At 39.7% G+C, this 24578-nt stretch overlaps 1 protein-coding gene across 2 annotated transcripts in view; it reads right to left on the minus strand.

The window, feature by feature from the left end:
* nrp2a (neuropilin 2a) overlaps positions 1-24578 on the minus strand; it is a 69671-nt gene that overhangs the window by 33294 nt on the left and 11799 nt on the right. For both annotated transcript variants that reach the window (XM_056258672.1, XM_056258673.1), the window contains exons 3-7: positions 16383-16564; positions 5642-5872; positions 4396-4551; positions 3266-3435; positions 1689-1844 (exon numbers count right to left, since the gene is read on the minus strand). In XM_056258672.1, the coding sequence (XP_056114647.1) occupies positions 1689-1844; positions 3266-3435; positions 4396-4551; positions 5642-5872; positions 16383-16564 (895 nt within the window). The remainder of the gene's footprint in view (positions 1-1688; positions 1845-3265; positions 3436-4395; positions 4552-5641; positions 5873-16382; positions 16565-24578) is intronic.

Here is a 24578-nt window from a genome sequence, read left to right on the forward strand (position 1 = left end):
CAATTTTTGGAGAGTTGGTGGCGCTGGAGGAATTTAGTTAGAGATTCAAAATTTGTTGTGTTTAATATTCAGACTGTCCACTATCTGTGTGCCAAATGTCACCATTTTTCAGCAAGCAGTTACGTATATGGGCTGCCATTGACAAGAGTGGAAGGAAGAACAAGAACACTAAAGGATATAATAGGTGCCTTCAAACCTTCTTTGCTTGGCCCCTAATATAATTTCCAGCCTTTTGACAATATTCAAATAGATTTTTTTAATATAAATAATTCCATTATAAACTGACTATTGTCAAAAGGCTCGATACATCAAGAAACAATTTACCAACCCTCATTACTATATAGGCTATAAATAATTTAGTAACTAGTATACAATTTCCATCCCACCCAATATCATAAAAGTGATTTGAGACCAGGATTATGTTCGGATCTCTAATCCCAGGCATTTCCGCAGGTCAGTACTACTTTCACGTGCGACTTACTCCCAAACAGGAGACTGATCTTTTAATCAAAAGCAGATCCACTAAAAAGACGACCAAAAGGTTAATCCTAGCACTTTTATTACACGGCGCCCCTTGGCGTAACGTAGAGTTAAAATGCATAAGCATCTTTCCGAGGCTCTGATTGAACTGTGGCCAACGCGGTTACAGTGGGATTAGTCGTCACGGAATGAGAAAGACGAACTTTCAAGCGGTGGTCAGCGTCAGAACAAACAGAGATTAGGATGTGGTCGAGCAGGCGGGGTAAATGAAGCGACGGCGGTTGATTGATGCTTTAATTACTAGCTGGGCTTAATGCAAGCCAAACAAAAGCATTTCTGTCGAGTTTGCTCAGTTGTGTCCTCATCATAATTTGACTTTGCCGCAATAATCTTCACAACCCAAATGCGCTATATCCGTCTTAAATATTTTTTTGATGGAGTTACTGAGGGTTGTCCAAAGCTCTGTGATTGAATTTGGGAAATTCCTGCCTTCTTCGAAGCAAAAATCATATTAGTCCTAATAGGATCAGTCTAGAAATGAAATATTATTTGAAGCAGTCTTACTGGTCTTCAAATGGGACAAAATCAAGAGAGGAAACCCTGAATTCCGATAATGTATGAACACGTATCAGCGTATCCCAAGCTGGTCCAGGTGTGACCGGTCACGCAGGTGTGTTTACGGCGGGTAGCTCACAGGCATTAGGAACGGCCAGAGAGATAAGGGTGCATAGAGAGCCTCATTGTTCTCCACCACCAGATAACCATCTCTCAACTTGTTCCCATGTCACTTTCTCTGTTCAGACCAACAAAGTTCACCTGGCTGGAACTAGAGTTACTTCTTCCTGCAGATGCTCAACTGTAGAGCAGCTTATTTTTATTCATTTCAAAAGATTTGAGGAAAAAACTGAATATTTAACCACTGATTCCATTTATCCATTTAAGTACACATTTTTAGTGAAAACAATGATTTGGGAAGGGATAGTGACTAAAATCTTTTAGTATTATGTGTAGTTAAACATAGTTCTTTGTGGATTGTTGTGTTTGTGTTTATTAGACCTGGCTGGATTCACCTGAATTAAAGCCTGCTAACTATCAGTGGTACACTTGGCATGCTTATTAATTGCCTTTTTTCTCTATCAATAAATTAGGTATATTAGGATATTGCAGTCATGGTCTTTTGCCGCTTAAATGTATTGCATGGTCCTTGCCTTATGGTTTTTTCCATGCCGATAGATCATCCAGTCCTCTCCATTAGTGCTGACTTCCAGTTTGAAGGTGGTGACGTAGTAGGACTTAAGAGTCTCCTTGGAGATGGCTCCTTGGGTAGCGATCCCGGTCAGAACCTTAAGGAACTGAAGATCCACCTGGGAAAGGAAGGTGATTGATGAAAGTGGGAAATAGGAAGCGATAACAACGCCCGACTGATCGGACCAAATTTAGTTTCTTTCGACAGCCGATCAATGAAGATTTCTGATGTGAGTAATGAACAGTTCCTTTGCAGTATATAAATCATGAACATGTATAGGAAGGACGTGGATAACAAGTTTATTCGTCCTAGTGACACCATATCTGTGGCTGGAAAAAACAAGGGCGCTATTTTAAATAAACCATAGCTACACTTTAGAGTTCAGCATGAAACCCATCTATAGACACACTAAACATGCTAATCACCTTAACAACAACATCCTAGAATCATGGAAGTGACTTTTGCATGGCAAAATAAAAATGCCATGCAAATGTTTTTTTTTTTAAATGACGACATCTAATAATTGCATTTATTTATGCAAATAAACAATTATAAAATATAAATAATTTATTAGCTTGTTTTTTAAATATGAATTTCAGTTTGTTAGCCTACATAGATGTACAGTAGGCTGGCTAACAAAAACCTTGACATTTTTAATTTCACAATTTGACATTTTAATGCTACTTCATGATTTTGCCTAATTGCATTTATCATACATTGCATATGTCCAATCATTCTTGATTTAACTGTATATATATCATACCGTTTTATATCAAATTCGCAATAAAAGTAGAATTCAACAAAATGATGCATCACTGGTCTAATTAAAACTCCTTGACCTCTACACATGCCGGCAATGCCGTCTTTACTCATCTGTCACATGTAAGGAGGAAAGGCTCCCAGACCCTCATGCTATCAGGATCCTGGATGCAGGTGAGGGGTGTAAGGAGGGACGGTACAAACTCTGAAATCAATAGCGCTGGAGAAGGTTGCTAACTACGGATTTCTCTAGACTGTCCCCATCCATCATCGAGCAGTTAGCATCACAGCAACCTTCCATGCATCGTCGGTCTGCACCAACACAACAAACGCAGCACTCAAGCTAAGGGGCGTATGCTGACGGGCAAGATGGAGTGCACTATAGAGGGTGTAGAGGGTCCTGGAAATGTAGAATATACCACGTGTGTGTGTGTGTGAGATTGAGAATCCCAGTGGATTAAATGGAAGGACGGGGTAAATGGCATATTTAATGTGACGCAAACTAAAATGAGGCTGTGAGGGTCATAAAGCGCAATTGCATATATAAATGGTTTTTGAACAATTATATAGATTTTTTTTTTTCATGAATAAGACCAATTGAACAAATAGTACTTCCATCACCACATCGTTTTTCAAATGAAATATATCATATAATATAAATGAAATGTTGCAGGTATGTCAAATGCACCAATAAGCTCTACACTCTTGAAACTAAAAGGTTCCAAAAGGGGGTTTTCACAGCATCTTAATTTTTAATAGTGTAATGTGCGATTGGCTCACCTGTATGTATTCCTTGTTGCTGTCCTCACCAGGCGTCCAGGCGTTGTCCTCGTTGTTCAGACGGGCCTGACGGGGCTGCCAGCGACCATCATAAAACGAGGTGGAGGCCGAAATCTGATCATCAGAGATCTTACTAGACTCCATTCCAAATGCATTGCTACAGTGAAATGCTGAATGAGAAAGAGAGATGTTAAGACAAACTAAAACATTTACTTTTTAACTTTATTTTTGTTATTTTTCATTTTCTTTATCTTTATTTTTTCTTATTTTTAAGATGAAATTATTAATAATTACTTTTTAAAAATATTTTATTTATATATTTAAAGACAACTTGAAGTCACAATAGACCATATTCACTTTCTTAATAAATGACCCTATTTATACTTTCTAAATTTCTCTCAGAAATGTCACATTATGGGAGTTTAAATGTGCTGTGAATGTCATTTCATGTAATTTCTATGAAAGCTTGTTGTGAATTTTTTTTCTCAGAAACGACTTTTTTTCTCGCAATTCAGACTTCAAACTCGCTGTATCTCACAATTCTGAGAACATTTTTTGATTGCAAGTTATAAAATTGAAAACGCGAATTATAAACTTGCAATTCAGACTTTTTTCTTGCCACTGTGAGTTTGTATTTCGCAATTCTGACTATAACTCGTAATTGCGAGTTTATATCTGACAATTCTGTGGGGAAAAAAGTCTGAATTGTGAGTTATAAACTCAGAATTGAGAGATATAAACTTACTATTCAGACTTTTCTTGCAATTGCAAGTTTATATCTCACTTTTTTTCTCACAATTACGAGTTTATATATAACAAGAAATAAACTCGGAAATGCAAGAGAATTACAATTGAATTACAATTGATAGTGATACGGTCCAAAGAGATATAAACTCAATTCTGAGGGGAAAAAAGGCAGACTTGTGAGATACAAACTTCCAATTGCAAGAAAGAAAGTCACAAATGTGAAATAAAATTGTAATTATTACCTCTTTTATTTTTTTATTCCGTGGCAGAAACAAGCTTCCATATAAAATAGTTGTATATGCATCAGTGTTTACTTATAGCTGCTGGGAAAGGCTTTACCTTTAAAAAATAAAACAAACCCAAGAAACACAAATTAAACTTACTGTCACTAACTTCCTTGTGAGTCATGTTATAGCGGGCAGAGAAACCATCTTTGGCCACAGCCATGTCAGTGTGGAAGGAAAGCGACAGAAGACCTGTAGAAGACTGGATCTCTGGAGGGATTTTCGTCCCACAGTATCGTCCAATCAGGGGTCCCACTGAACACAAGAAAATGGTGGAAAGGGGAAAATGAGCTGATCCCAGGTCAGTTAGTGAGGCTAGAAGCATTTCTCAGTGTGAAGTGGATCTGCTGAGGCATCGCGTGCCTCAAATTCCCCCAGCTCCATGGATTACCAGCTTTCCTCATGGTATTCCTCTGATTTCTCTCTTACTTATCCCTGATTTACTGTCCCTCTCCCTTCCTCCTGTGATCCCTGGATGTCAGCACAACAAGAGCTGAGTTTGATCCCAGATTGATAGCGTGTGAGATGGGACTGTGCAAGTAGTTGAGATGTTCACAATAGCATGAACGCTATCTTCTAAACACTATTTGTGCGACTTGATAAAAGATATGAGAAGAAGGTAAAAGGAAAATCTTTAAGACATCACACAATACCATTCAAAAGTTGGGAGCTGAAGATGTCTTTGAAAGTCTCTTATGCTCACCAAGACTGAATTGATCAAAAATATGGTAAACAACTTAGTATTGTGAAATATTACTACGATTCAAAATAACAATTTTCTATTTGAATACAGTAATTTATTTAATTTATTTAGATGGAAAAGCTGAATTTTCAGCATCTTTACGTCAGTCTTCAGTGTCACATGATCCTTCAGAAATCATTCGAATGGCCTATGCTGATTTTGTATAACGATAACGATAAAGATACCGTTCTAAAAAATTGTTTTCAATATTATGTATGTATGTATGTATGTATGTATGTATGTATGTATGTATGTATGTATGTATGTATGGATGGATGGATGGATGGATGGATGGATGGATGGATGGATGGATGGATGGATGGATGGATGGATGGATGGATGGATGGATGGATGGATGGATGGATGGATGGATGGATGGATGGATGGATGGATGGATGGATGGATGGATGGATGGATGGATGGATGGATGGATGGATGGATGGATGGATGGATGGATGGATGGATGGATGGATGGATGGATGGATGGATGGATGGATGGATGGATGGATGGATGGATGGATGGATGGATGGATGGATGGATGGATGGATGGATGGATGGATGGATGGATGGATGGATATCTGGATAAAAAAACAGACGCTTACCTTGTGGTAGACCGTCCCAAACGTCCAGCCAGTCGTACTTGCATTCTCCTTCCCCCATCAGCAAAGGGTCGTTTTCCAGGTCAAAGGTCTGGAAGGTGAGTGTGACCTCCGTCTGAGGAGGAGCGATGATGATGAAGGAGCACTCCAAATTATGAGGGTACTTGTCAGGGAAACCGGGAGACTCAATCACTCCAGTTGAAGCACTGAAATTACGGAAACAGTGCTCGGCTCCTGCAGTGCAAACAGACAACACAAAAGAGAAACGTGGATTCAGAAAACTCTGACAGAGTAATTCATTAGTGCTGCTTACTGCGCACATTATGGCAGCACAATTTGTTTGGAAAAAAACACTTTTTTATCAGAAAATGTCAAAAGTATTCAATGTAAAGAGTATACACATGTATATATGTATATATAATTAATATAATATATAAACACAATATCATAATATATTTATGAGTGTTAAAATGAATGATTTTACACCTCATTTAATCAACTTAGCACAATATGTAAACATTTATCTTTAGCTCAGAATCAATGAATAATCGTACATTTTAAATTCAGTTTGCTAAACGAAACCATTTGTTGTAAATATGTTTTACAAAATAGACACATTTCCTCAACCACTCGTAAATCTTCAGGGATATTCTGGTGAACGTTTCTTCTCTTGTTCAGCGGTGTGTTATTGTGCTGTATTCTGTGCATGAGTTTGCCAGACACTCGAGCGAGAGAATGTCATAAAATGAAAGCGTGGTTACTGATTCCTGGCCTCGGAGAGCTCTCGCACGCCCCTCTCCCCCTCTAATTCACATTTCAACCTGCTGTTCAAGCTCTCCACTCCCCTGCTCGCGATGCCACCGCGTTTGGCACGCCGTCTGAATGCAGAGCGAATATGAGGCAGAGGGGAGCGAGAGAGACAAAGAGAGATTACACTAAACAAACAAGTCTAAGTGGGTGGCAGAAGATGGACGCAGTTTGTAAAGTATACAGATTATGTACGCTGCTCACCTTGAGCAAATATGTGGCCCATCATGCCTTGCTCTCAAATGTGAGACAAAACTATATAAGGTGCTAACAGTGTTACTGGATCAAAGATCATTGATATCATAGAAACTGACACTTATGATGTTCCCTGATGTTAGGTTCAGTGACAACATTTAATACTTTCATTCAGGGGCAATATTTGCCTCCTGGAACTGTTTTCCAGGGGCAGTTGTACTATGATGTGGGCATTTCATTTATAAACAAGTAAAAACACAAAGCATGCCGCCTATTTATTGTATGTCAAATACTTCAAACCTATACAACACTCGATAGATCTAGAAAATAAATAAAAATATATATGGTGAGGTATTAAAATAATATTATGCAAAAGAACAGCATGATCCGCCTGCCTAACATGTCCGTTTGTGGTTGTACAGAAGGAAGAGAGTCTTGGATTTGGAATTACATGAGGATGACATCATTTTTGGAGTCAATGATGACAGAATTGTCATTTGTTGGTGAACTGTACCTTTAAGGAGCTCTGAGACTGGCTCCTTGTGTCTAATACGGCCACTAATCAGATTTTTCTCAGTAAAACCATGTGAAAATGACTCGTGGTCTCCCTTGTTTGTTTCTCGCACCAGTGACACCATCTAACCAACGTGTTTCCTCCACTGAAATGTTCCTTGTGGTAAACAGCCTATGTGGAGGGGAGCAAATTACCCAGAATTCTATAAAAAGAAGAGACATGTCTTACAGGTACTTGTGGCGGCTGTCAAGAGGTCAGTGTCTCGTCGTGTCTAATGAGGAGCAGCGGACCTGTGCAACTCCAGGCCAAATGAACAGCAGGTTCCAGTATGTTTGTGACACTCAACACATACGTGAATGACGGCTGGTACCGCGGTAAATGTATGTGTTGGGTGCACATGCTCACTTGAGCACAGACAAAACCCCAGGGAAGCCACACAAGCAGAAGGAAGGAAAGCAAAAATGAGATGAGATGTTGTGTAACAAACACACACACAAACGCACACAAGCCTTCCTGCTTTTCAAACGCTACCTTCGCTCTGGCGCTCTCCCACACAGTGATGGAAATATCACTGCTGCAGCTTGTGTGGAGGACGCTAACACCATGCCTCCATATTACACAAAGAAAGGAACCTATATCAAGATAAATATGGATAAATTGCAGAAAAGTCTCTTAAATCGATTGCAAATGATAAAAAGAAGAGCATAGGGGAGAATGGGTAAGATGAGCCATGTTTTGTCCTCTAGGCCTGTGAAAAAAAGGGATTTCAAATGGCTGAGGACATTGTAGATATCAGGGTGAATGATGGCCAATTCTGATATACACTCATCTAAAGGATTATTAGGAACACCTGTTCAATTTCTCATTAATGCAATTATCTAATCAACCAATCACATGGCAGTTGCTTCAATGCATTTAGGGGTGTGGTCCTGGTCAAGACAATCTCCTGAACTCCAAACTGAATGGCAGAATGGGAAAGAAATGTGATTTAAGCCATTTTGATCGTGGCATGGTTGTTCGTGCCAGACGGGCCGGTCTGAGTATTTCACAATCTGCTCAGTTACTGGGATTTTCACGCACAACCATTTCTAGGGTTTACAAAGAATGGTGTGAAAAGGGAAAAACATCCAGTATGCGGCAGTCCTGTGGGCGAAAATGCCTTGTTGATGCTAGAGGTCAGAGGAGAATGGGCCGACTGATTTAAGCTGATAGAAGAGCAACTTTGACTGAAATAACCACTCGTTACAACCGAGGTATGCAGCAAAGCATTTGTGAAGCCACAACACGCACAACCTTGAGGCGGATAGGCTACAACAGCAGAAGACCCCACCGGGTACCACTCATCTCCACTACAAATAGGAAAAAGAGGCTACAATTTGCAAGAGCTCACCAAAATTGGACAGTTGAAGACTGGAAAAATGATGCCTGGTCTGATGAGTCTCGATTTCTGTTGAGACATTCAGATGGTAGAGTCAGAATTTGGCGTAAACAGAATGAGAACGTGGATCCATCATGCCTTGTTACCACTGTGCAGGCTGGTGGTGGTGGTGTAATGGTGTGGGGGATGTTTTCTTGGCACACTTTGGGCCCCTTTGTGCCAATGGGGCATCGTTTAAATGCCACGGCCTACCTGAGTATTGTTTCTGACCATGTCCATCCCTTTATGGCCACCATGTACCCATCCTCTGATGGCTTCTTCCAGCAAGATAATGCACCATGTCACAAAGCTCGAATCATTTCAAATTGGTTTCTTGAACATGACAATGAGTTCACTGTACTAAAATGGCCCCCACAGTCACCAGATCTCAACCCAATAGAGCATCTTTGGGATGTGGTGGAACGGGAGCTTCGTGCCCTGGATGTGCATCCCACAAATCTCCATCAACTGCAAGATGCTATCCTATCAATATGGGCCAACATTTCTAAAGAATGCTTTCAGCACCTTGTTGAATCAATGGCACGTAGAATTAAGGCAGTTCTGAAGGCGAAAGGGGGTCAAACACCGTATTAGTATGGTGTTCCTAATAATCCTTTAGGTGAGTGTATAACAAAAATAAAATTCAATTTAAGAAGGGTAAATGAGACATACATCAAATTTCTTTAAACCAATGAACACTTAGGGGCAGTTCACACAGAATGCACTTTTCCATTACACTGGACTATTTTTTCATTGTTTTCAATGTAATAACACGCTAATCGGACGTTTTAACCATTGCACTCGCGTATTTTGCAGTGTCTTGCATATGACACGGCAAACTAAAAACGAGGCAGTTAAGTTAAAAGAAGTTCAACTTTTTTTTAAAATGTGCTTCTAGAACTTTCTAGAACTGTGTCTCATGTATTTAACTTGTTGAAATGTTGCGCTGTTTTGTGAATAAACTTTCTGGAGCTTAAGTTCAGTGTGCGGACATCTGTTCTTTTTTTTCATGTGATCTTAATGCAAAACATTATGGTTTTATATTGTGGCAAAATTAAATAATTTGACCTATGATTGTGATATAGTCAATGTTTTTTGACATACAAAACATTATATTAATCAAAATTAATTAACAATAAAATTATGTACTTTGATACATGTTTAAATATGATGAACAAGAATGTTGAAATCATGCAGTATAAAAAAAAACAGTATTTATATATTCTCATTTAATTGACAGTGGAGAGACACAGAAACACTGAAGGAGGACAAGCATAAGGAGAAGTGGGACATGACACAGGCCAGGTTTGAACCCTGTGAGGCGCATGCATAACTCACTGCACCATGGCTTTTGGTAAGCGTTTATGTCTGTGTTTGTTCTAAATAAAGTTCCCTTACATAGTGGGTCTGTATGCAGTAGCAGTGGGTCGTCCCGTCAAAGTCTGCTTCGATTACTCCACTTGGCCGGTTGCCCCGCACACTCAAACCCTGCCATGCATACCGCCACTGCATGACTGCATTGTGTGTGTGTGTGTGTGTGTGTGTGTGTGTGTGTGTGTGTGTGTGTGTGTGTGTGTGTGTGTGTGTGTGTGTGTGTGTGTGTGTGTGTGTGTGTGTGTGTAAAACGCAGTCACGGGGAGCATGCATGCATGAGCGCCCACCCTTACTGCTTATTAGTTCATGCTTATGAACACACCAAAAACAGTCTCTTCCTCCTCCTCGGGACATGCCTCCCGCTGCGCTACAGTGTCTGCGGCCCGCTTGTCACTACAGTTGACCGTACAGTAATGAAGGAGGCGTGGCAATGAAAGGGTTAGTTGCCGGGCAGAAACTGGGGTGGCGTGAGTGCTCACACTCAACGTTCAAGGGATTTTCCCCTTCTGCTGTCTGTCGCTCGTTCAACTCCCTCTATCTGACCTCTCGTGGGACGACAAAGTCTGTGTTCACTCACCGCATTATTCACGCATTTTCACCAGTCGGTCGAGATCACCTCGATGCAGTGAATCTCTGACGTTTCTGCTCTCTGTGTTTCATCCATCCCAGGACTTCTGGGACGTGTGAAAATAAAAATAACACACATCTATCCGTTAAATTGAACGAATAAATGGAAAATTATCATTCTGCTAAGTTGAGCGAGCAGCAGGTTTGCTGTCAGTAGGCTACTCTTTTCTTTTTTCTTTTTTTTTACAAATTGAATATTTTCCCAGAAGATTGGTTATGGTTTGCCATAGAGTTCTGTAAGATTAAACAGTTGTATTAATAGATTATCTGTGCTTACAATTGAAAAGCGCTGCCTCTAATTAAGCCATTAAGTCTAAAATCTGCTTCTATGTTAGAGAAGGAAGATCAATGGAGAACAGCACTTGAGTCAGTAAACAACATAGTTTGAACATTACATTCTACAGACAGTTCAGCATAGGCATCTGACACACTACTTACTATGTAGATAGATTATACACTAACCAAAGACAGTCTCAAAATCACGGTTTGAAATCGCTGGTGTTTCTGACGTCACAAACTACCTTGTAACCAATCAGGTCAACGTGTGATCGACAACGAGTGAATCTCTGAGTTGCTGTGAGTGAGTGGAGGTGGGGCTCATTTGCATATTCATAGAGCCGCATATACTGTACTGAATGAGGCAAGGGTGTGGAGTTACATTCGAGCTATTTTAAGGCATGAAGATTTTTCTTTCAAGGAAAAAACGTTTAAATATGTCATTTTGGTGATCAAAGATGAGTTTTAAGGGATAAAATGATTGACTACGGGGGGACTTTAAAGGGATACTCCACTTTTTTTGGAAATAGGCTCATTTTACAACTCCCCCAGAGTTAAACTGTTGAGTTTTACCGTTTTTGAATCCATTCAGCCGATCTTCGGTTCTGGCGGTACCACTTTTAGCATAGCTTAGCATACATCATTGAAGTGGACAAGACCATTAGCTTTTCTAAAATAAAAATGACCAAAGAGTTTCGATATTTTTCCTATTTAAAACTTGACTCTTCTGTAGTTACATCGTGCACTAAGACCGACGGAAAATGTAAAGTTGCGATTTTCTAGGCTGATTTGGCTAGGAACTATACTCTCATTCCTGCGTAATAATCAAGAAACTTTACTGCCGTACCATGAGTGCAGCAGGCGTAATGATATGACGCAGCGCCTGAAAATAGTTCTGTTGTGTTGACGGAAGGTAACCTATTTTCAGGCTACCTTCCGTCTAATGGTCTTGTCTACTTCAATGATGTATGCTAAGCTATGCTAAAAGTGGTACCGCCAGAACCGGAGATCGGCTGAATGGATTCAAAAACGGTAAAACTCAACAGTTTAACTCTGGGGGAGTTGTAAAATGAGCCTATTTCCAAAAAAAGTGGAGTATCCCTTTAAAAGAAAAATCCAAGAAGAAATCCATCCATTTGCTCTCCATTTCATGCCAATGCTATCTGAGAAAGCTGGGTTTGCTGGCTTTAAGAAGAGCTAGTTAGAGCTGAAGGCTTTAAATGTGGCGTTTTATAGGAGAAGAGGAAGCGAGACAGCGAGGCAGATGGCACCTGATTGAAAGCAACTGTTAAAGTGGTAGTAAATTCCACTGGACAGCCAGGAAAGCCTCCAGAGCGCTTCTCCGGCACAGGTGGGGGGCGGTACTGACGTTACCCAGAGCGACAGAGACCTACGGCCCTGATCGCTTCTTCTAGCGCTTTCTTTTGAGTGTGCACTCAGCGGCGCTTGGCCCGAAGGCTGCTCGGCGGGAAGTCTTCCGCAGTAACCGTAGCAACAGCGTCACAGTCATGTGACTGGGGCAGGAGGGGTTGTTGTGTTGCACATGCCACTGTGGGTAAAAATCTGGCCTCAATAAACTGGGGCAAAGAAATGGGGCAGCAAAGGGGACCGGGATTGAGGAACATATGACCGTGGGAGATAAAGGGTCAGAGGTTGAAACAACTTTGCAGCAAGATTCAAACGTGCAATGTAGACATGAGGATGAGATTACTCTAAATGGATACAATGACAGAATTATTATTTTTGGGTGAACTACCCGTTTAATTGCCCTTACACACAACAGCTCACTCTGCATCAGACAAGGCTGTGAATGCATTCATATCAATGTGTCTGGAACATCAAAAGGCGTGTTCCCACTTAATTCCCAGTCCGTTTATATTCCCATCCGATCACCAGCTCTTTCCGCACCCTCAAAGCGTGTTTTACTCATTTCTATCGCGCAAAATCTCCTTCAAAGTTTGTAACTGCAAACTTCAATTGAGTTGAGGGAATTACAATGATACTTAAAGCATTAATTAGCCAAAATATGAAATGAATGAGCATGCAATGCGGAGGGCATGCGCCACATTTTATGAATGATAGGCGAGACAGTTGAGATTCTGCAGTTATCTGTGGAGATTCTGTCCATGACCAAGCAAAGCATGGGCTAATCCACTTAAAGCTGCATGTTGTAAACTTTTTTAAGGTGTCTTGTCAGCACTGTTTAACTTTGAAAGTTTCAAACGTGTTTTTGCTCTAAGCCAAGGAGCGTTAGTCAGCCGTAATGGCCCTAAGAGATCATCTACATAATAGTGTGACTGCATGCTACCCGAGGGTCTGCCGGAGACCGGGATTTCTGCATGAACGTGAACGAGGGTTTGATGTTCTCGCTCCCAGTGCTGGATAAGAGAACATGCATCGGAGGAAAGTGTTCACCAGAGATCATTATCTCTGCGACGCCTCTCCATATAAACAGACATAAACGCTGAGACTCACCCACGCTAACACTTTCCCACAACTCCAGTGAACGGAGCAGTTTGTATAAACAACAGGTCCTTTATCTTTCAAAACCTGTAAAGTCGGATTTTCTGAACTACTCTGCCTCAAAACCTGGATTTTAACAGATAAACAACCATTATTTTGTGTCTTGCAGGAAAAGGGAACCGTCAGTCATTTGCCTTTAGCATCAAAGTTAACATGAAGATCTTAAACAAAACACTAATGCTGCCTCCATGTCCTTCTCCTAAGATGCTCCTAATGAGTTTAAAAATTATAATCAGGCTAATATTTAATAATAACATGAATATGTAATAATATGAATAAAATTTTAATCTACTTAATTGATTCATCATTCATTTAAATTAAATTAAAGATAAATTAAGAAAATATATTAATATGATACTCCATATATTACAGTGTATACATATTTTTGTGATCACTAAAATAACATCACAAGTAACATTTATTTCCATCAAGAATATGGAATATGGCCATGGTGTGTATTCCTACATGGTTGTTTAAGAAATAAAATGCTACACACTCCATCAATTAGGCTTAGAAGAACTGTTGCCAAACATATAACATGTCAGAAACATAATAATCTCTTCAATAATGATCCAATCATAGACTCTTAAGCATTTGCCTATTTCAATCCAAACATCGACTTCTTTTGGGCCGGGCCGAGCAGTGTATGTTTATATATATATATATGAAGAGTTCCAGAGGCGTAATTTGTGGGGGGGATATAACCCCCCCCCCCCCCCCAAACCCCCCCCCCCAATATTTAAATCTATGCATTACAACCCCCCCATTATTTATACCATGATCACAATATCAGGAGGCATACCCAAACTTCAACCCCCCAATGTTCAAACCAAATCTACGCCCTTGAAGAGTTCAGATGCAAAAGCCTCTAAGTGCCATTTGAAATTTTCTTCTAGAATGATAATTTTGATCAAACTTGTATATTTAAGTTCAGTAATTTCACTTAAATGGCACTGAAGATTACCTATTAATTGTCATTTAAGTGAAATTACTGAACTTACATATACAAGCTTGATAAAAATTATCATTCTAGAAGAAAATTTCAAATGGCACTTAGAGGCTTTTGCATCTGAACTCTTCACACACAGTATATTATTGATTATTCTGAAATGACATGAAGTCAGCATAACACAAAAACGGCAAGTGATCAAATAAAACATTTACAAGTCATAAATCTATCGTCTTCGCTCCATCGCTCTACACCCACACATGCTATATTAGCATCCCAAAAGAAAAAAGCATATCATGCCTTTATTAAAAGATGTTCTTGGGCTGTCTCTGGTTAGTGTAAAATGAGATTGTGGGCTTATCACGTGAGTCATACTACTAGAGTTAGCAACTGTATCTGTGGTAACAGTACCTGAGGGCAATGGTGATGATTTCAGCAATTACTGAGGTGAGGTGAAGGCTTAGAGATAGAATAACTCTGCTGTTTTTCCCATCAGCCACGATGAAGCCACGGTGCTTATGTTACCGGGCTAATCATCGCTGTTGCAAAACAACATTTATCGCTGCACTCCCATGAGTGTAAAGGCTAGAGCAATATTTTTGATGGAACGCTATAGTGCTAGTTAAGTGTGTTTGCCAAGACAAATAACACTATTACTTTTGCTTATACTTAGCTAAATGTAATACCATTGACTTACATTAAAGAAGGGACCTGAGCCATATCTACAGTCCACAATATAATAGAGAATAAAGGGTGGTCCTTTGGAAAAAAAACCTAGCATCCACCCAGAACCTTTAGCAGAATGTTGCATATTAGCAGTATATAAAGGTGTTTAAAGGTGGTCATTTAAAGGTGGTCTCTTTTGACTTTAGCCTGTAACAAAAATACCTAACCCCCGAGAACTCCCTGGACCCAATCCGGCAAAATACATAAACGAATGCCCTCACATTTTATGATGCCTTGTTAGTATACTTCTACAGTAAAATCCCTACAGATGGCTCCAAATGGCTCCAAAGTCCACATACAAATTGCCAGGAACTCCAAACTCGAATTCCCCAAGGACAAGAGATCAGAGTCCAATTAAGAGGGCATTCCTGGCATGCTCATGGAGGGATGAAAAGAGTTAAGTGTCGCCCCTCCCCGCCTTTCCTCTAAACTCAGTTTATTTTATTTTCTTCTCTCCCTTGATGTTTAATTGGTCTGGGAGCTTTTCGGAAACTTTGAGGGAACATTTAAGAATCAGCGTGTCTGACGGCATTGCAGCGGGACGGAGGAGCCGCGACCTTCTGGAACCGCGAGTTAAAGGTCGCATGAGGTCATTCCGCTAACGAGATTTACAGCGTAACAAGAGCACCTCCAAAATCAAGCCGAGCCACTCGTGACCCTCAAAAACCAGCCTGCTCCAATCAACCATCAATCAAAGAGCAAGAGGCTTCACACATAAACACCAAGATCACTGAGCGACAAAAGAAAACAGCTAGAGGAAATGTGTTGCTTGTCTTCACATCTGGAGAGACACTGACCAAAAAATAATGGCTTATGCGAAGTGTTCCAAATGTTTCTTAAGAAATATTGCCTCGTTGAAAGGATAAACTGGATTCATTATTTTTCAAAAGGCAGAATCCAAACATTTGCAGAATTCTTGTCAGCAGGACCCTCACAACACATCTACAGCAGACACAACTGAGACTGAAAGTGTGTAAGCTGCATGTCACCACAGAATGTTCTCAAATGAGCTGGAAGCTTCAAGCCAAACTTCAAAAATAGTAAAAAAAAAAAAAAATAAAAAAAAAAAATGTTTTCTCTGAAATCCATTTGTATTCAAAATGTAATTTAAATTGGTGTTTATAAATTGATTTTTTTTTTTTTTTATAAATAATATATAGCCATAATTTAGTGTCCCATAGACATGGCATGAGAAAGTCTAAGCACCTGTGAAAGGAAATAATGGGAATGCTTGAGCTGTTCAATGTCAGGAATAGAAAATTTTCCTTGGAAAAAGTGTTCCTCAAATGATCCATTTCCTTAAGCACATAGGAGCAGCAGGATTGAGCTCGCTCACCAGTCTTGTAGATCTCGTAGCGCAGGGAGAATCCAGCACCCTGGTGCGCATAATCAGACACAAACTTGATGTGGATGACGGGACCGGAGGAAATGATGGCAGGAGGAGCGATGTTACTGCAGTGCTTTCCCAGCAGCTCCGCGGACTCAGAACTCCCATCTCGGATCTCAATGAAGTCATACCTAAAAGCAGAAAACAGTGCAAGCTTAAATGCTGAATTTTAGATTGCATCCTTAACATCGCAAAATACCCAAGTCTGCGTTAAATATCTCAAATTCTCAAAATAAACTCAAATATTTCTTCCAAGACCAAATGATCTGAGCTGCTAGCTCTGTACTTTTATGGTGTGTCAAGTCAACAGTTGTCTATTTTTATTTCTCCTAATGAAAAATCTCCTATTTCTCCTAATGCAAAAGTACTGTAAAATATCAACATCAGATAAAGTTGATAACTGAGATCTCCATTATTAAGCCTCATACGCAATAAAAGAGCAACCTTTGAGCAATAAAGGTTCCTCTGGAACAGACAAGCATTAAAAACCCAATGAAGTGCAATGCAATATCTTCTGCTGGGATGAGTAACTGTGAAGGAATTGCTAGGAGTTGTTTTAATTTGAGCTGGGGTGACCTTTGACCCTCAGTGCACTGCTGCCTTATCACAACAAACACACATTTTTTCATGTCACTTCAGAGACTGACTGAAGGAGCTGAGACAATGACCACCTGTCCAGCCAAAATAATCCCTTAATGTCCGTTGCCCTCTTCTGCCAAAACACTTCACACACAATGTCTAAATGAGGCAAAAGACTCCCAAAAATCCAGCCGGCTGTCTGCATGAGAGCTTCCTTATAATAAATCTGGCCATAGAGAGGCATGAGTCAGACTTCTTCTCACACCTCAGGAATGCTTGCCCCATTTAACCCCTAAACAAGAACAAGATCCTTGTGAACACACGCCATCATTCCCAACCTAACTGCTTCAGAGCTCAACATGCTGACCAGACTTCCTCTGTACTGAGAAAATGAATTTATGCAGCTTTAAAACGACCCCAGTCTTTGTAGGAGGCAGACGAGTTCCTTCAAAATCCTGCAAGTTTAGATTTAACTTAGTGCTTAACACTTAAAAAATAAAACTTTATATCAATAAAGATGATATTTTACAGCCTGGTGCCAATTGAATCCCAATCAAATGATTCTTTTGAAACAATTCAAATAAATGATTCAGTCAAACCGATATAAATCACGGGATCACAACATGCAGCTTCAAAAAAAGAGAATTCAATTCAGTAAATTAATGAGAATTTGAAATGTTACTTTCAATTCTCTAGTTCTTTACATCATCGCACTTGTGCTTTAAAGTAGCCCAAAAAAAAAAAAAACATTGTTCAGAAACTCAAAAACACAATGATGTGAATGAAAGTGTCTGAGCTTTTTTCCTACAAAACCACAAAAGAATGAAGACATGATGTTTTGCTGTTTTTAATCGTTCCTTGTCGATCGGCACCGAGTTATCCATGGTTAAGCCACATAACTGCTGGCTCCACGTCACTCTGTGTATGTGTGTGTGTGTGTGTGTGTGTGTGTGTAAACCTGACACGGCCCCGGGCCCCTCAGAATGACATAGAGAGGCAGGTGTCTCTGACTCTTCATTTCTCTGGACCCCCCTGGCCGACCGCACACTTGGAGACTTCAGGTACAGCGAAGTATATTTAGACCTAAGACGTCTAAACAACATACACATTCACAAGAACGCGTACATATCTATGTACAGCATCTGAATGCATAAGAGATGCACAAGAGTTTTATAATATATACATGTTATAAACACTGTCTGAACAAAATATCACTATCAAGTCTTTTGTTCAATATCACACACATAGATAAGGACATATAAATCATAAAATCTAATTAGAAAATACGATCAACTAACCCTAATCTTACCTTAACACCTCAAATAAACTTTTTTTTTTTTGCATTTGTAAGGGAAAAAAACTTTACAGTAACAATTTTCTGAGTGAGTGAAAATGAGACAATTAACATTTACAAATAATTTTTGACCTTGAAAGTTTTAAAAGTTTCAATCATAGATTAGCAGTAAAAATAGACTAATTACGCCAACTTTAGGAAACTTAATGGCTTAATCAAAATCATCTCGGTGTATGAGAATGTTTCATATATATTTTGAATATTTAATATATCACCCAGCCTCTCCCCGGACAACTTTTGGGAACAAGCTTTCTAAGCTATACTGAGGAAAGACACACACACACATACACACACAAACTCTCACTCACTCACTCTCTTTCTGTGTCCATCTCACCTCAAACACTAGAAAAGCTGGGATGAAGGCTTGTAAACTGTGTGCAAAGGTAATTAGGTTGTAATTGATTTTGTAGGGGCTCTTGGTTCCTGGATTAGCAGTGACAAGTGAGTGTGTCAAATGTGGATATTGACCATCTCTAGACGCCTCCACTTGGCTCCGGTGCATTTCGAGACACGCTTGAGAGTGGAAACAAACCAGGATGCCCATTGATCAACAAAAGTGCCTGGATCACTTATTTACCTTGCAAAATAGAATGCCTCAAATCAAGTGTATATCAATTTTACAGCAATTGTGACTGAACGCAAGAAGCCTTTTCTCATTATCACAGCAATATAACGTTGTTTTATAGGCGTGCAGCTCAAATTGTTTACCGCGGTGCAATAGAGCTGTGATTATGCATGCTAATTATGCACGATTCAATGGTTATTCAGGTGCAACAGGAGGCAATAAAAACTCCCTAGACCAGTGGTCTCAAACTCGCGGCCCGCGGGCCATTTGCGGCCCGCGGGGTGATATTTTGTGGCCCCCTACTTGACATTAAAGTTTAATGTTAGTGCGGCCCGTCATTGCGTGTGCAAAAATTTTTTTTATATATATTTTATATTATTTTATATTATTATTTTTATATTTTATTATATATTATTTTTATCCCTTATGGGCTACCATAGATAGTTGCGTGACAGCTTACGGTGGGTTTGTTGTCAATAGTTGTCAATGACAACCGCGAAGTACAAACATCCTGCGCCTGGAAAAAATGAGCGCGTCGCTTCAATTATGAGCGCGCTTGCCGCGCGCCTACATTTGAAATAACGAACTTGAGCGCGGAAAATATGTGAGCGCGATATGTGAACGGCCCCTTGGCGAGCTACCACCAATCAGGCCACGAGCTACTGGTAGCTCGCGAGCGACGTGTTGGAGAGAGACCCTGCTCTAAAACAATGTGAGAATAATCATTTTGAGCTTGTAATATGTGTCCAACAGGTTGATAAGACGGTTTGCTTTGATTTGTGCAAAGTCAGACACTATACATGTGTAGAAAGAATTCAATAAGACGGGCAGACATGACCGCAAATATTTGTATTTCAAAAGCAATAATTGTTTTTCTAAGTATAATAAAAGGAAATGTGCCTTCCAAAAAAAAAAAACATTCAATATCATTAATGTGTTGTATAAAGAAAATAAAAAGGACATAAGCAAATATAAATATCACAAATATGTGTTATAGACAAAGAAAGTTTGTAAAAATGAACTTCAACTGTCAGAAGGACAGCTCATGAAGAACCAATCGTGTACAGAAAGGAATGTTCAAAATCAGAGGAACAGTTCAGAAGAAACGTTAATAATAAAGATTGGATCAGTTGTGCTCCTTTTTTGGAATACTTGAATACTATTTTTTGTGGAATACTTGATGCGGCCCAGCCTGACCCAGACTCTACCTCCAGCGGCCCCCAGTTAAGTTGAGTTTGAGACCCCTGCCCTAGACAGTGGTATGTCTGTAAGTGTTCGCAGGGAAGAGAGGCTTGACATGAGGAGGGCAAAGGCCCCGTGTCCCTGTCTCATGTTCAGACATGTCTTCCTCTCCAATCTCACTTTCTGTCTCCTCTCCCCTCCAGCCTCTTCACTGCTAATTGCTTTTCACACCTACGGTGTTTTTCAAGCATTTTTTCCAGGCCTGCACAGTCCCCCGAGATGTCTCTAGCTGCCCTAAAGAGCAGTTTGTCTGGAGAAATCCACAGACAGACAGATACACAGGGGTACGGATGCTACTATCCTTGTTTGTCTTGTGCATATACAGTACTACAGCGTGTTTGTATCCTGCCAGTGATCAAATAAAAAAAGAGAGATGTGCCCTGGTGACACTGGGCGTAACATAAGCCTGGACCCCATTAATCTCTGAACCGCCTGAAACCGACTACCTACACAATAAACAACACTTCAGCATGTGTTCCTTAAATCATAAGACCCTCCGGCTTGGAAAAAGTCACTGGCAAATCGTATATTTGGCTCAGGCGCCCATTGCTCAAAAAAATATGTGAGTAATATTATGTATAATGGACACTGCTATAGATGGATAGATGGATGAACGGACGGACGGACGGACGGACGGACGGACGGACGGACGGAAGATAGATAGATAGATAGATAGATAGATAGATAGATAGATAGATAGATAGATAGATAGATAGATAGATAGATAGATAGATAGATAGATAGATAGATAGATAGATAGATAGATAGATAGATAGATAGATAGATAGATAGATAGATAGATAGATAGATAGATAGATAGATAGATAGATAGATAGATAGATAGATAGATAGATAGATAGATAGATAGATAGATAGACAGACAGACAGACAGACAGACAGACAGACAGACAGACAGACAGACAGACAGACAGACAGACAGACAGACAGACAGACAGACAGACAGACAGACAGACAGACAGACAGACAGACAGACAGACAGACAGATAGATAGATAGATAGATAGATAGATAGATAGATAGATAGATAGATAGATAGATAGATAGATAGATAGATAGATAGATAGATAGATAGATAGATAGATAGATAGATAGATATTATGATAGGCTGCATGGCGTATAGATAGATAGATAGATAGATAGATAGATAGATAGATAGATAGATAGATAGATAGATAGATAGATAGATAGATAGATAGATAGATAGATAGATAGATAGATAGATAGATAGATAGATAGATAGATAGATAGATAGATAGATATTATGATAGGCTGCATGGCGTATCTTTATTAAGAAGACGCCCAGTAGCTCTCTCTTTCTCGAACTCAGCGGCTTTCAGAATATAATTCAGTCTGACACACAATCACATTGGCTTTTCAATATCAAAAAACACAATGGCCACTCATTTGAATTCTGCCATGCTTTTAGGACAGCAGCCGCAGGACGTGCTCCAGGACGGCTCGTCAACTGGCCAAGACACTAAAATTGAAATTAAATAATGCTGAGAGTCTGCATGGAAAGCTGCACGCTTGGCCCCCGGGGGGGCTGCCTAATAAGTTATAAGTGCCTGTGAAATATTAAATAGATGCCGGAGAGGGTTCCCAAGGGGGAGGGAGGGATGCCATCTTCAATCCGGTCGGGAAACAAATAGCATGGCTGTCCGATACAGCGCTGACATTTACAGATGACTGGGGTAGACCTCAGGAGCCTGAGGCTTTCATAAACAACACTAAAACTGGCTATAAAGCAACATTTGTGTGTGTGTTTTTTTCCCTCAAAACTCACACCTTTAGAAAAGAGAATTTTCTGGCATTCCGGGTTTCAGTATGTTCCCCTTAAAAAACGTGCCGTCTCCCAATTCCCATTATGTTGCCAATGAAAGCCTTAGGCCTTATCAGAATGCATTAGGTCCTTTTTTCCATCAACGATATTAAAACTTTTTTGGGGGAAAATTGGCTTCTCTGGGCAAAAATATACTTTTTTTTTATCTTTGAATTCCCAAATGTGTCACTTTATACTGCTCCAGATTGATTGCATTTTTTGAGCTATCAATATCTTGATACACTCCGGGGTTGCTGATATATTTCCAATGCCCTAAAAACATCACTGAAATTGCTGTGTCCTAAAAAAACATTATTGACCTATTTGAATCAAGCATATTAAATCACCATCAAGCTCTACTAAGACAAGCCTTTACTAACTGTGATGTATAGATATTTAAAGACAATTGCTATCCAGAAAATGTATTAACTGTGGCCAGTTATTGGACAAAGGAATAATTTATGCCAATTGCCAGTTATGCTGACAAACACATAGTTGCATATCCAAGTAAGCTGTGGTATGAAATGAACTGATATGCAATCACAGGTTTATGTAGCCTACATTAGGTCTGACATTAGGTATATCAGATTATGAAACAATTCATAATTTTTGTTGATTAATGATTGATTTAAGAATAGCCATTATTATACTGTTCATTGTAACTGTGGTGTTTTCATTTATATGATGCTCGTTTTGTGTATATGACCTGTGTGGCCTTTGGTTCGCTGGTTTTTGACCTTCTTGACCATGACCTCACTCTTCTGAACGTGCTGGGTCCATTGATTCTTCATTAAGGGCAAAGGACACGCATTGATCCTTTGTCCCCAAGGAAAAGTGGAAATAGGGTGATATCATGCTCGCAATTTAGAAACGCTGATGCTGCTCAATAGCTTAGCACCTCAACATCTGCAAATATCACTGCATAGTAAACGCGAGAACTTTCATCACTAGAGTGAAGCGTAGACTCCCTTGAGTGATGCAGACTTCATCGCTCACATCTGTCTCACTCTTACAGTAATTCTTCTAGATTCCCTCCTCAGCCCAACAACTGTCTCTCTGTCAATATTGTATGTCTGAGAGGTGATTCTGAATCCGATCTGGTTTCGATTTAAGCCCTTCCATTGCAGTACAGCATTTAAATCTTTCTACAACAATTTACTTTTCCCTCTGTATTCATTACATGAACTCAGTATTTAGCATTCAGAAGGAACCTGCAGTTTGCATATAGAGTAATGTGTTAGGGTGAGAAAATATATTGGAGATCTATTTGGAGAATGATAATGAGACAAATGGGTGGACTGCACTGACAGAAGGACAGACAGACAGACAGACAGACAGACAGACAGACAGACAGACAGACATAGATAGATAGATAGATAGATAGATAGATAGATAGATAGATAGATAGATAGATAGATAGATAGATAGATAGATAGATAGATAGATAGATAGATAGATAGATAGATAGATAGATAGATAGATAGATAGATAGATAGATAGATAGATAGATAGATAGATAGATAGATAGATAGATAGATAGTAAAAAAGGGAAAGATCTCCTCTGACCTGACCACACTTTTTCTTTCATTTCAAAGGAGAAGAGTATCACATTAAAGATTTGGCCAGATATTTCATTTGCCATTTTTATTGCATCTATCTCAGATCAATCTGCTCATAGCCCTCCAGGTAAAAGCCATCTGGGTTTGCTACTGGAATAAAAATTGCCTGTTGAAGTACCCCTTGAAATATGTCGTCAATACCACACCTATCCTAACTACATCATGTGAGCCACAAGATGCTTTTTAGAAGCACATTAGTTAGTATGGTTTAGGGCACAAGAAGCTGCTTTGACCTTGTCTAGAGTAAATTGTGCAAGCTAAGCTAAACTGAGGCAGCTCCTCCGAGCAACGGAGACTCCGAGCCAGCACTCATAAGCACAAGGTGAATTTAAATGTGTGTGTGTGAGTGTTTGCCATCTAAAAGACGGAGCCAGGCCTTTCAATCATACATCGCTTAAATGTGCTGACGATGACTCATTGTTTATATAGCAAAAAACAGATGGAGGAGATGGGCGCTAGAAGTGGACCATTAGAAAGAGACCTGTTTACGAAGCACAGTATCGTAAAGCATCTGACACCTCTTCAGATTTTCCATCACTGATTTCTTGCCACTTTTCTCACACTCTTTCAGTGGACCAGAGTAATGAGGGTTAAGAATGAGAGTGGTGCATGGACAGTGTGTATTTTGTGCTACCGTAATCTCTCAAACCACAACTACAAAAGCTCAATTTCAGCCCACTACTGAACTGACAGCAAATAAAAACATTCCCTGCTAATATCTAGTATCAACCTTAGACAGACTTTACACTCTCAGAACAAATGTGCAAACATTTTACCATTGGGGGTACAACAGTTTGTCACTAGGGCAATACCCTCAAAAGGACATTTATTTACCCCATACAGGTTCATAGTAGTACCTCAAAAATACATATTACACTATTCTAAGACAATATGCACCTTTTAGGGGTAGATGAAGTACAATTTTGCCCTTTTAAGGGTACTACCCC

Source organism: Rhinichthys klamathensis, unplaced genomic scaffold (genome assembly GCF_029890125.1).
Source record: "Rhinichthys klamathensis goyatoka isolate OS25496 unplaced genomic scaffold, OSU_Roscu_1.1 h1tg000157l_1, whole genome shotgun sequence".
NCBI classification, from domain to species: domain Eukaryota; kingdom Metazoa; phylum Chordata; class Actinopteri; order Cypriniformes; family Leuciscidae; genus Rhinichthys; species Rhinichthys klamathensis.